The sequence below is a fragment of the Myzus persicae genome, unplaced genomic scaffold (assembly GCF_001856785.1).
Source record: "Myzus persicae strain clone G006 unplaced genomic scaffold, MPER_G0061.0, whole genome shotgun sequence".
In the NCBI taxonomy this organism is placed as follows: Eukaryota; Metazoa; Arthropoda; class Insecta; order Hemiptera; family Aphididae; genus Myzus; species Myzus persicae.
Genome location: NW_019103937.1, coordinates 22405 through 37595, shown reverse-complemented (window position 1 = coordinate 37595; position 15191 = coordinate 22405). Strand labels below are relative to the sequence as shown.

The 15191-nt window shown below is 29.6% G+C and overlaps 1 protein-coding gene across 1 annotated transcript; it reads left to right on the top strand.

Annotated features, from left to right (window-relative positions):
* Window positions 1-10245: 10245 nt before the first annotated feature.
* LOC111036645 (exportin-5) lies at window positions 10246-14790 on the top strand. Its single transcript, XM_022318751.1, has 2 exons — window positions 10246-10562; window positions 10774-14790. Exon 2 carries the CDS (start codon window positions 10789-10791, stop codon window positions 14377-14379), a length of 3591 nt encoding a protein of 1196 aa, XP_022174443.1. The 5' UTR covers window positions 10246-10562; window positions 10774-10788; the 3' UTR covers window positions 14380-14790.
* The last annotated feature ends 401 nt before the right edge of the window (window positions 14791-15191 follow it).

The following is a 15191-nucleotide window of genomic DNA, read 5'->3' as shown; positions in this document are numbered from 1 at the left end:
TTCCATATCAACTATAGTGAATTTTATTTACAAAAAATGTGTATATTTTTTATAATTTTACTAATACTACCTATAGGCACTACGTTAAAAAATACAAGTTTGAAGAATACAACTTTTTTTTTTGAGCTTGTTTTTTATTGAACAAAGATAATATTTACAATCTGTATTTACATGTTATACGATAAGTAAATGAGATGAGATTGATTTTCAGGAGAGGGTAAGCCACCCAGTGGCGACACTCCAAGGAAAGCAATTTAAGGAGAGAGTAGGTTATGAGTACAACTTTAAGAACGTTTTATAGTAAAATATTCAATAAAAACAATTTTAAAAATAGTAGGTAGGTATCTAACCCCTGTACTGTAAAATATAGGTGTGGAGTGTATACCTTGTAATTAAGTACGTATAGGTAATATAGTTACTGTAATACCTATAAGTGTTTTTTTAATTCAATGATAAATCATTACATACGAAAAAGACTGAGTGAAGACGGTCTGCGATCAGCTTACATATTACTGAGAATATATTTTATAATTTATTCGTACTATAAGCATTATTGTTTACACAATTGTTAAGTTAAAAATTGTAAATACCTAACTGCATAATATTTTAGTGAAATGTTATCAAATAAAAATGTATATGTATATTAATGTAAGAACATTATGAAACGAATTATAAAATATTCAATAAGGAAAAGGAGGTACTTAACTACTGCTGTATTGATGTAAAAGTAAATTAAGTGTGATAGTTGAGCTATCTTTAGGAAAAAAAATAAAGAAAAATTGAAAAATGAAAATTTTTATAATTAGGTTAAAAATAGTGAAAATGTTTTTACAATTATACCATTTATAGAAAAACTTGTAAAAATATTTTGTAAAAAGGTCAAGTATCGGCTGTTATTTGTTTTTTAATTACAACAAAATAAGAGAATTTTAGAGAATAGAATACGAGACGTATTAAACGACACTGCAGATAAACATATCGGGGCCACAAACACAATTCGGTAATAGTTAGGTCTTATCTTTGTTACGTGACCAAAAACTCGAAAGTGCGTTGACATAATGACATTGATTACCTAATACCTATATAGATAATAAATAATATATTACAAATATTATAGGTGTTCCCGAAAAGAACTTTTTACTTTTCACTGTCGTTATTTGCTTATTTCCTGATTTTCATATATGAATATAGTATGTGAAGTGTAGACTCACTAAAATCAGTCGTATTGCAGTGTTGATGAAAATAGAGGACAAATTTGAGGTCTTCTTCTAAGAGGAATGGATTCGCGTTCTTAATTTTTTGCGAATCCAATGGCAGTCAGGCATTTATGTATTTACATTTCACAAATAACGGTTTGACCACGACTACAATATATTATACAAAATACATCTATTTTGAACGTCCTTCGCAAAAATATTCAATATTTGAACAGCTCGGTCAATACTTATAAATTATAAATAAAATACGAACATTTAAAATACAAATAAATAAAAATAAATATATTTATATATTATAACAAAAACAATAGTATATAATATAATAAATAATACAAATGTAACAATACCAAGGTATAGCAGGCAAGCATGAGCATAAAACAAATTAAAGGTAAGTTAAAAGTTAAGTTAATTTTAACTATTCAACTTATTAACTTTTTTTAAATTTGATTTTCATTGACTTAGTTTTTAATCAAACTGGTTTTTATTGATATTAACCTCATAAATAACAAGTTATTAAATCTGTTACTTTAATTTATAAATAATAAAAATACTTCATACAGTTATTATTGACGATGCATATTGTATAAATATTTACTTTTTGAAATTTTAAACCATATAACTGGGTATTTAAACGTTATGAACAAAAATAAAAAAATAACTTAAGTTAATAAGTTAATTGTAAGTTTACATATAACTTTAAACTTAATTGAGTTAAAAAAATAGGATAGCAAAAAGCTTTAAATTTAAAAACAAAAAAAAAAAATTAAAAAAACTTTTAAAAATATTTTCCATCATCAAAATTGCAAAGATTTGGATTTATAGGTACATTATATAATATATAAACGATTCAATCAATTAAAAAATAAAAATGTAATAATACAAAGTTAAAAAAAAAAAATAGTAGGTAATTTAAAATTTCGATATTTATGTAACAAATAAAATGTATAGCTTATGCATGCAAAAATACCAAAATATTAAATAATTTATAGTTATTTGCATGAATGTTTAAATACAAACAAATTAAATATTTTATAATATAACATGAACATTGAACAATGAACACGTTAGAAAAATTAAACGCGTTAGAAGATAGACACAAACAAATATAGTTATAACTTAACTATAAGCATGCAAAAATACGAAAAATGAAATGTATTAATAATATGACAAAAAGTTTAAACTATAAAATAGTGTGATAATCATGTAAGAAAAATAGGCGAAACAAGTTAGTTACTTGGGTGTAATGAATATAAAAATGAAACACATTAATATGATACAACCACGTTAGAAAACATAAAAAAGTAACAGATAATAATAATATAGGTACCAAAAAGGTAAAATACATGTATAACTTTATAAGCATGTATCATTAATACGAAAAAATGAAATATATTAATCATTTGAAAAAAATTATTGAAAATGAATAGTAAGCAGGTAGTAAAAACGATTTAGTCATAACGAAAATATCAAATAATATAGTTACGTAAATATGTACGAAGTGATATGCGAAACCTATTTATAAATAGGTTCAGTTGTGTGCACGCCGTTTACGGCTGCCTGCACCGCAGCAGAACATCTTTCTGCCGGCATTCGCGATCCGCCTTGCTATTGACGATAAGAACGACCTGCGTTTGAGTACTGGTTCTGCCATGGCTTCAACCGACTCATCTGGGACAATCGGAACGATACTTTCGACGTCCCTCAAAGGCGACTCGTCGGAATGATCATCGGCCGACGTGTGTTCCAAGTCGGGCGGCAAGAAGGGCTCATCGAACAATGTCGAGATATTCTCTTTGTCCGACGGTGGCTGGATATTCTCCACGTCCACAAATTTCCGGATTAACTCCTCGTCTACACACTGCTTGATTTCTGTATCGATCGACGGTAATATGTTTTTGTCATCTGCAGCAGATGCCCACAATTGCTCGTCGTAATATTCCCACATTTCCTCGTCGTCGTTTGACGGTACCATTTTTTTCTCGTCTAATCTTTTGTCGTAAAATTGACACTTCGTCGCATCGTCCGATGGACTTCGATCGATTACGCACGGTCCCAACGCCTCGTCGGAAAGCCACGATCGGTTGACGTCCGATCGCCAGCTTTGGTCGTCTTTGGGTGGATCCTCCGCGTGTTCGTCTGCGGGCCACCATTGCTTAAGATCTGTCCGACTGAAGTTGTACAGACGGAGGACAGATCCGTCGAACTGTTCTTCGACGAGCTTACTAATCATCCATTCGTCGATGAAAGTCGTACTTCTATAAAAACGCCGAGTGCTTCGTGCCACTATTTCCCTTGCGGAATCGAACTGCAAGGCGGCATTGGCTGGCGGAAGACGCACTTCCGGCGATCGGTTCCGGTGGCGGCCGTCATTTTCATTGTCATCGTCTTCTCCAAAATCGTCGTCCGAATCAAGTGATACAGCTGTTGAATAAGCGTAACGGTCTTGAAACGACTCCTCCTGCCCTGGTGTGACGTCGCTCCCGACGTTTACAAGCAGATTTCCACCACCACGGGTAGGTTGCGTGCCCACTAGGGACACGACTGTCTCAGCTCTAGTAGTCATACCAGAATCAGAGGCCTGGCTGGCCACCTCTGATCCTGGGGTCTGGCAAATTGATGACGACACCTGAGGTGTGCCATCCTCAGCCGCCGCCGTCTGGTTTTCCACGCCTGGCGAAGTAACTTTATTCGTTGTATTTGTGTCGTTCATTAGTATTTTAAGGTCAGCTTAGCCCTCACCGACGACGCCAGCTTCGCGTCGTCTGTCTGTCTTCCGGTCAGTTTGTAGGATCTACTAAGACACCGGGGGTCGATCGTTTCCCCGGTGGTGAGCTTGTCCGCGACCGCTTATTCGTCCATATTAAAAGTATGGCTTATTTCACGGCTACCCTGTATATCTACAGGGCGTTCCCCTATCCGCAGCCCGGGGACGCGCCCGATGGCATGCTCATGCACACGGGAATGCACCGACAACGTTTACATTTTTTCTGTCTGACTAAAAAAAAATCGACTACCATAATTTTTTTTCTTTTTTCTTAACAAATCACAAATATTAAATAATAATTATTATAGTATATTATTCAATATAATATAAATAACTGTTGTCTGTTATTAACTTAATATAGTCAATACCTAAGTATAGTGTTCTACTTCTACTATATATGAATGGTTTACGATAAAGGTGGTAATAATTACCTTAAAACTAATCTAATTAAATACAAAAATAAATAAATGGACAAATAATATATGAGTTATATTATATAAAACGCCAAAGTAATATAATATTTTTTACTAATACTGCCATATCAAATCGTTTTTTGTTTGAATAATATCATACTTCGAAAAAGTATACCTTAAAAATAAGCTTAGGTATAAAAACGTGATCATATATTAATGGTATTTTGTATTTGCCGTGTAAAAAACTCATAAGAAGGATGTATATTGAATTGTAGAGCTTTTTACTGACAAGTGTTATACTATTATATACATAAATGAAAAAAAAAATGAAATCAGATAAAAAAAATGAAATGTTTATAAATAGCTTAACAGATTCAAAATATTTTTTAAATTGTACTTAGTCTTGAAAACATTTTTTATAAATATTTGATGAAAAATTCAAATCTCTACAATCATTATTTTTTAAATTTTTTTTATACAAAACTAAAAAACATGTTTAAATTCATCGCTCTTATGAGAATTAAATATATTGCTTTTAACGATGCTGTATTATATAATATGCGAGATAATTTTTTGACATAGAAACTAAAAAATATGTTTATACCACATTATTGTAAAACAAAAACATTAATGATAATCGCTCCTATGAGAATCTATAATATATTGCTTTTCAACAATGTGGACTATGTGAGAGATTACCTCTAGTCTTCTGAAAGCACATTCATGAGATCCGTTGTATTCGTCGTTCCACACTTAATAAAACTTTTCTCAAACTAGTTATTTTTAAACTAAAATTAATTAGAACTGTTTTAAAAATAGTGTTTAAGAAAACAAAATATACATTTATTATTAAACTATTATTTATTACTGTTATAAAGCGGCACGAAAATAACTTTTTTGTGCGAAAAAATGATCTGTGCGAAATCATAACTATACTGATGACGAAAATTTGTAATCGGACTAGCGTTTCGTAATTTATAAACAATACAGCGAATATCTCCTGGACAACGAAGAAAACGCATATGAGATTTGTAGACGGTCAATTTTATTTCCAAAGAGAATATAATGTACACACATAATATACTGCAAATTGGTTCGATTTCCACAATTTTAATATTTTTTAATTTCAATTATTCGACTAACGGATTTAATGTAGATTTTTTGTTAAACATTAATTTGAATAATTATTTTTAAATTATTGTTTTCAACACCGATATATTATGTGATAAAAAAAATATGTAGTGGTAATATTATATTTTAAATCCATCTTATTGGTACTTACCTACGCATTGCTTCTGATTAGAATATTTAAATATACAACAATAACTAGTTTATTTTTTTGCCTTTTTATTGATTAAGAGAGATATTTATAACCTATACGTGTACTTAGATAAGCAAAATTGGTAAATTTGAATTATTTACAAGAAAAGAAAAAAGAATATTAAATGATATGAATACGTGAGGGAAGAAGCCACTCATGATAAGTAGCACCTCTAAATTAATAACCTAAATAATAAAATTATATTTCTATTATATTTTTATTAAGATAAACAAAAAAAGTCATTGTCATCAAATATTTTTATAGAGCCGAGGGATGTTTATCAAACACTTTGTATAGATTATATTCTTTCATTACCTACATATTTTAAAGAAAATTTTAAAATCACCCAGAATTGAGAGCTTTGTACTATAAAATAAATGTAATTAACTTTACCTATATACACATTAACACGATTGTTTTATTTATTTTGTGGCTATAATTTGTGCCTTCAAACATAGGAAGTTAATTATTTAAATTGTTCTCGTATATTCGTATAGTTTAAATGTTTAATAATATTATAATTGTCTTACCACCAACGGCCCATCACGAAAACTGTTTTAATATAATGTTACCTGTAATAATTTATTAGTATTATTATAAACTTGATGTTTGTAATCATTTTATTAAGCTTAATTTTAAATTAAAAACTTTTATATTGTGTAAATTATTATTGCAATATTAAACCAATAGTTATATATAGGTATTATTTGTACATATTTTTATTTATTTCATAATTCACGGTTGACATTTGTATTTTACAAAATCTAAAAATATATTTATTTTATTCTCATATTGGTCTTCTTGGTGAATAATATAAATATTATTTATAAGTGACTCAAAATTCAAATGTAAAAGAAACACTTTTTGATGGTGTGATTTTTAGTTTATAAATGTTCAAATTTAAAGTATCCTAGTTTCTTTTAAATTAAAATTGCAAATAATATTATCGTTTACATGAAATAAATATTTTAAAATGTTCATTATTTATATCAGGACACACGGTAGCTGGTGGAAATACCTAATACCCATACTATATAATAATACGGGTATTGCAGGGCAGTATATAGTATAGGTGTATACAAGTATAATTAGTTAATATTCATTTACATAATATTTATTTATAACATTTATAACCATATGCTTAATTAAACAATGTATTACCATAAACAATATTTGAATGAAAAGTGTTTTGTTTACTTAGCTATTAAGCTATATAAATTTAAAGTTAATAAGTATGGATTTTTTTGCACAACAAACGATGAGGACCAGGGGAGAAGCAATGCCAATTGCCAACACCAGTTCCTCCTCCGATTCTCGATAGCAAGGGAAAAAAGTGTAGATAGGATATTTATGAACTAAATAATATTTAAAATATCCAAAAAAAACTTTTTAATGCTCCAAAAAAAAAAAAATAATAATAATATGAAAAATGGCTTAAAAAACCAAAAATTGAATTTTTTGGCTAAAAATGTCTAAAAATGCAAAATAAAAATAGTATATTTTAAATCAAGGGAGCATAAAATAAATTTTTGGCTATGATATAATTTTATTGAATAAAGGGAAAAAAACGCAAAAGTCATCAACATCCTATCTCTAGAAATATGTCATATGTGTTTGCGTGTTTGTCATGTCTGGTTTACATACCATACGCGGAGTATTCATAAAAAAAGTTGAATGAATTTTTGATTTTTAACTGTTTTGAAATTGAGATTTTAGATAATACTATTGTTAGTTTAACTATTATTTATTTTTATTATATAAAGTCACACGAGTATATCTTATTTTTGCTACAAAATGATTGTTATGAAACTAAAATTATATACTGATGACAACAATTCTCAATAGGAAAAATGTGTGTTAAACATTACTGCTAATATCTCCTGAGCAACCAACAGGAAAAACAAACAAAAAATTAAGGAAAAACGGGAATTTTTTACGCAAAACCCATTTTTTGAAAAAATCGATTTTGGTTTTTAGTGTAACTCTAACAAAAATGTACATAGGTACATGAAATTTTCACTGAATATGTGTGTAAGCATTTCCAATACACCATACAATTTTCAAAATATTTTGATTTGTGTTGATCTATTTGTAGACAAATGAAATTTTCGACTATTATTTATTTTTTTTAAGCCCAAGTCGATAAAAAAAATGTTCGCTCTGTCAAACAACTTGAAAATTTAATACAATGTTCCTCGTGAGCGCTTGTTAATGGAAATTAAAAAAAAAATTTAGCTTAAATCCACAATAATTTTTTATGAGTGTTTAAACTTTGAATTTTGACAAAATTCGTAAAGATCATTGAATCTAGCAAATTATAGGTATTTAGTTAGAAATTCATAAAATATTATCTATTTATACCAAAGATTTAAAAATTGAATACAAGATTCCTTACAAGTTTGTCTACCTTTATAATAATTTCGACCTGAAAGTAAAATTAAATTTTTAGGAACGTTTGAAGTTGACATTTTTACAACATTGGATATTTACATGATTTCTCATGTAGTGATTTTCTTATTTTGTTGTAATAATTCAAAAACGAATAATTGTAGTTGTTTGAAATTTACACTATATGTTTATTTCACTAATTCATAAACTTGTACACTTTCAAAATATTTTGACTCATTTTAAGCTGTTGGCCGTCATTTTAAATTTTTATTTTTTAAATTTTTTGTTCTATAAATTATTTGTTGGGTCAAAAAGCATGAAAATGTTAAACAAGACTATATATTGTTGCAATAGCAGTTGAAAAATATTGAAAATACTTTGTCACTATTTTTTTTTATAAGCATTAAAAGTTCAAATTTTGACAAATTTATCAAATTGTAAATTGAAAAATGATTTTTCAGTTAAAAATGTATAAGAAAAATAGAAAAAAATTTTTCAAATTTTTCTAGTTAAGGATTGAAAATTTTAAACAAGGTTCCACTTAGCAGTTTTTTCCGAAACTTAAGAATATAAAAAAAAATATAAATGTGGTTATTTTTTACAGACATTTCAAGTCCAAATTTGGTCAAATTACATATTAACAGAAAGAATACGAATTTTGTTATTTTGTTGTAATTTGGTTCTATAGCAGCCCAATTTTACGTAAGAATATTTAATATTTTTCCAGCATCACTGATAATTTAAGAATAATATTAATTCAATTTACCAGCTACCGTATTAATAATAACTAATAAGTAATAAGTAATAATAATATATAATATCCTAGACAGACAGAAACATAATATTGTAAGAATACAACTATATGAACATTATTTGATGGTAAAATGTACAATAAAAAAAAAAAGTAAGTGCGTATAACTTTTCTGTTGCAGAATATAGGCAATGATAAATTGATAAATCAATTATTTCTTTCTAAGAAAAAAAGATTCTAAGCTTTGGTGCAGGTCGGTCAGCCCTTTATATTACTAAGAATGGTTGACGGCATAGATGAGCGATTTTCAATTTTTTAAGATCCTTTTTAAATCCATGTACCACTTACACAGTTTGTAAAATTTTGACCAAATAACTATTTTTTTTGCTTATTAAAAATTTAGCCACTTAGCTTCTTTAAAGTTTATGTTTTACATGCACAGAATTTTATTTTATTAGGAACTACAAAATTATGATTATATAAGCTTTTAATATTTAAATACACAAAAAGGAAGTTAAATAATACCTATGTACAAAATAAATGTACATGAATAATAATTCATTATTTTTTTTATAAAGGGTGATTTTCTTAGCAAACTCTTTTCGAGTACCTACCACTATAGTACTCACAGAAACGATTTGTTAGTTACCTCATTGTTCTCATGTGTGGTATATATGAGATGTATAATATGTCGTACCTAGTCAGAGAATTTAATTTATATGCACTTTCACTATCCGCCTAGACATTGAGTTATATTTTATACAAAAAAAAAAAAAAAATAAGTAGGTATTATTTATTAATAGGTATGTAAAACACGTTGGTAGGAACATGAAATATTTTTAATTTCGTGTCCATCGGTACGAATAAAAAAACCGTGGAAGACTACGACAAAGCTCTAAACGATCAATGATGCTGCAGACTTGAATCCGGGTAAAAACTAAAACTCAAAACCAATATTATTTATGTCGTAAATGTAAAACATATCATTTTCAGCCGAAAAACTAAAACTGAAAGTATTATTGATTTTGTTCTTTATGAAAATAATTTTGAAAAAATTCGAGCAGTCATTCATCAACTGGTCGTGGTGGAACGGTAGAGACTAGGCATTTAAGTAAATATGAGGACAAGTATATTTTATAAGGTGTATCATGGGTGTGACATTATCTTACTAACCTATCAAGAATTAATTTAAGATAGTCGTGAAGCTTAGATAATATATATACTGTATAATATGATCTAAGTCGTGAAGAAAGTAGTATCCTTTATCACGAGTTACCCAAAGTCTATCGGTCTCTTTTGCGTCAGTTTAAGCGGGGTTCGCTCGCGTAATTATATATACTCTTTGACGGCATAGCGATAACGGTCGGCAATTGTTTTCCTGTTTACAACTACAACTGTACCCACATTACTATCCGATGATAACACGTCTGTTGGTCGGTCGGGCTCGAACATGCGGATTGCGAATGCTCACTTAATGCTTGTTTTCTCGACGTATTGTTACGGGCCATGCTTGTAATGATATTTCAATTAGGACTTGGGAGTATTTGATACACGTCGTGTACTTAGATTCTACGGTCAGTTTTGTATTAATATTACGCGTGATCGAATTTAATTTGCTCGTTATTGTGTGGCCACGTCCGCTCGCCTCAGGAAAACTATGGGCGATTTTTGAACGGTCGTTGCTAACCAAGTACCTATAAAACGTTATGTGAGTTTAATTTACGTACACTGCTTGTATTCGATTCTACATCAAGTGCCAGTACAACAAATATTTGCGTTGATAATGCATGTGCATTACGATGTCTCATTTAATTTTGTTGTATTTGTGTTTGACGCAAAAATTGATATTTTCTAAGTGGAAATGATTTTCATTCATTCTGATACAAATGTATTTATGTATATTTTTTATTTAATTTCAGAGTCCCTAGGTCATCATGAATCTAGACACACCTATAGAGACGGTAGTTCAGCAGCTTGCTAATGCTGTTGATCTGACCATGGATCCATCTATGTCGCAAGAAAAACGTCACGAAGCCTACCGTTTATGTGATAGTTTCAAAAATGAGTTTCCACTGTGCGTTCAATGTCAGTGTGCTTTATACTTCACTAGCGACAGTGCACAATATACCGATATTGTACGACATTTTGGCCTGCAACTCATGGAACATTGTATTAAATTTCGTTGGTATCAAATGGTACAGGAAGATAAATTGCTCATTTTTTCTACTATAATGAGCCTGGTCAATTCTGCTTCTCCAGCACTACAAATTAACTATTTGAAAGACGCTCTCTCTAGAGTTGTTGTGGAAATGATCAAAAGGGAATGGCCTCAACATTGGCCTGGAATGTTAAATGAATTAGAATGTGCTACAACATTGGGCTGTTGTCAAACGGAAACTGTTATGCTAATATTTTTGAGGTTAATTGAAGATGTTGTCTTATTGCAAACTGTTGACAATGCAGCCAGGCGACGAGATATTAGTAAAGAACTTCAAATGAGTATGTCTAAAATTTTTCCATTCTTTATAAATGTGATTGATAATTATTGTAGACAATATTTAGAATTCTTAAGTAGAAATGAACAGAGTTCAGCAACAGCCCTTATCCGAGTAATACAGCTTGCATTGGCTAATATTGGAGAATTATTTGAGTTTATTCAACTCTCGCATGTGAATTTTAAAGATTGTTATATAATCACTGTCTTATGTTCTTTGTTAGACGATTTTAATTTTAGACAATCTGCTGTTGATTGTTTACTTATATTACTTTCAAGAAAATGTAAAAACGAAGAAAGAGAATGTGTTGTACAATTGCTCGATCAACCTTTACAACAGATATATATGGTAGTACTCAAGGCAATCAGTCAAGAAGCAAATGAAGAAAATAATATATTTTTAAAAACATTATCCAAAGTTGTGTCCATGTTGAGCTTTGTGTTATGTGCTTTCTGGAAAGATAATAAATTGCATAATTTTAACATTGAAAAATCTGAAAAAATACTTTTTTGTTATGTTGACTTATTACAAGTTTGCTTGGTTCATGACTCATTGAATGTCATTACTAATATTAATCAAGCCTGGTGTGTATTATTTAAAAGTACAGAAATCAGTAAGAATATTTTACTAAAACAAAATTACATTCCAAAATGGTTTTTGTTAGCTTCAAAAAAATTAATTAAGATAGATTACAAAAAATTAGATTCATTCACTTTACTCGATTTTACCGACGAAGAAAGTTATAATACAGTTTTTTATCACACCCGATCAGAAATTATTGAAACAATTAGATGTGCTTCTGCTATTGAAAATAATATTATGTTTTCAGTTACAGAAAACTTACTGAAGTCATGCATGGAAAAAACATCAATAAGGATGAAAGTGATTCCTCTTTGTGAACAAGATTCAGCAGAATTTCTAGAATGGGAAGTGATGGTTTTAATATTAGATGGTGTCATGAGTAAATTATCTTTAACTCTTGATTCTGAAATTGTTACTAGAGGTTTGAGGCTAATTGAGTTGTGTTTAAAATTTGATACAAGAGATCCATTAATATTGTCATTCCTTCTTTCGTCTGTGTCTGCATTGTTTGTGTTTCTAACTTCAACATCTTGGCCTTCAGAATATCTTCATGTCACACTTAATAAAATGTGTGAATATCTAATACTTGAGTGTCATCCGGATGATCAATTATGTGTTCCAATCAAAGATTTGAAATTTCATTCTGCTTCTTTGTTTATAAAACTAAGTATCAAATATCCAAATCTCTTACTGCCAGTTTTTGATAAGTTGTGTTCGTTAAGTGATCAACTTCTATTAAAAACCAGTAAAACTGGTGATAATCTTGCAGTATGTTTACGTTTGCAAGAGGCACTTCTAGTGCTAAACAATCATGTACCAGATTTTTATAAACAAACTCAATTAATTAAACACATTTTAGAACCTTGTCAATTAATGTGGCAAAAAGTACAAAGTATTGTATCTGGACCTCCTGAAGGGTTATTAGCATATTTAGGCCTCGATAGGCCGCCAGTCGATTTAGAATCTGATCCATGCCTGGAAAATCGAAATCATCTATCTCATTGTATTAATGTATTAGCTTGTGTTATGACTAGAAGCAACACAAATTCAAACTTAGCAAAAATTCCAAACGTTTCACCAGTGACTGAACACGTTTTATTACTTCTTCCAAATGTGTTTTTAATAATAAAAAATCTAAACTCTTTATGTTCAGAAAATGTGAAAAAAATGATGCATCCTAGTTATACTACAGTCTTAGAGATATTTCCTCAAGAACGGGAAGCTTTACTTGGAAAGAACATTGTGTCTGAGAAAAATGACCCTTTTCAGATATTTAGACAAAAACCAAAACCTGATCCGGTGTATAAGGTAAAATTAGCAATTTTAAATGCTTACGAATCGTGTTTAAATGTATTGGGAAAATCGTGTCTATTACTCGGAGACCAATTTTATGCTCTACAAAATTTTGCCCCAAGTTTTGAAGCAACCATAATGAGTGACGCAGATTCTTTACCACATGTACGCATCAGAACTGTTATGAAGAGTTTTATTAAGCCTTTTCTCATTAACTGTTCAAGTAAATATTATGATACTGTTCTTATTCCTATTCTAAACTCCTTTTTAGCTCATATGTTAATACGCCTAAGTATTACTTGGAAGAATATTCCTGAACGTGAAGAATATGATAATAAAGATGGAGATTCCGAAGAGCTGTTGGAAGATATGATGATTCGGCTATTAACTAGAGAATATCTAGATTTAGTACGATCAAGTTTAACTAGTTCGAATGAATCAAAAACGAGCCCTCATGGAAGCGTGGAAGAAATTCCTAATAGTGAATTATCTGATTTAGGTATAAAACTATTACGAAATGAACAATCTAGGCACTTGATTGTAGGAAGTATTTTAAATGGTTTGTCGTGGAATACATCTATAAGTCAATTTTGGAAGACATGTCAAATATTTCAATGGGATAATCGGCCAGTCTTACATCCCTGGTGTGATAGCCAGTCTAGTTATAAAGCAACGTTTTTATCTCAAATTGTTGTAAGACATTTGGCCGTCGAGGATGAAAGAACTGCTATGACAATTGCACCGGACTTGTTGATAGCAGTCCTAGAAAGTCTTCACTGGTTTGGTCATCACGATTCTAATATGGGTCCCCTTTTAGCTACATGTCTTAACATATATGAAACTTATCGTAGTAAAAATAATCAATTATTAGAAGTCTTAAGAAAATTACCAGAAATCAATTTGGAAACATTGGAGCGTTTCGATAAATGGGTGATGAGCGAGGACCCACTAAACAACAAAGTAAACAAAGGTAAACGAGAAATGTTAAAGAAGATATTGTCTGGCTGTATTGGAAAAGATGTGAGCCAAACTCATAAATGCAAAGCTGAGCTCAGAGACTTGCCCAGAGTTATTCCCTCGAAGATTTGTACAACAGACTTATTAGAAAATGGCGATGACTTGAATATAAATAAATTACAAGAATACAAGTTGTAAATTATATTTAATGCGAATCATTTTTCATTCATTTTTGTTATTGTTTTATTTATTGTTTTTTTTTTTTTATTAATTAATGAAACACCTTTGATGAGGTTATACGGTACGGTATAGACTACAATTGTAAAACGATTGGGATACACAATAGTATGTATGTGTGAGTAATGTGTAAGTAATTTATCATTGGATTTTTAATTGTTAAAAATGCATGTTAAATAATATTATTTGTGTATATATGTGCATATTGAATTGAACTCTCGCCCTACTCTTTGCAAAATTTTAATGTCTGTACGGAAAAAACTTGATAGTACTTTTATGGATTTATTACGCTTTTTTTCACTTCTGCCTAAATGTTTGTTAATAATGATTTTATAAATATAATAATAAACTAAAATTATGTATTGAAAATAATTATTTTCTGAAGTTTTTTTTTGCACAATCAAGTTCAGCTAAGTTACCTATTAACCAAATTAAGTCAGAGTTAATATTTTTACATACCATGGTACAGCACTAGTCCCAGGGCAACTTAGATCCTAGTCCCATTATAACCTGTTGTAGTCCTAAAATTAATTTCTTTGAAATCATATTATTTAACGTTATTACAATGATATTTTGTAACACTGAATATGAGATTATTTTTCCTATCAATACCATACATCAATAAGTAACAACATAACCTGTCTGTAAAAATTGAATGTTTTTTACAGTATAATATAGATATTTGAAAATAAATTTTAAAAGCAGTGGTAAATTCAAATTGAACATGGTAGAACGGCTTTTCTCCCACAGATGTTTCATAATTGTAGCTGTGT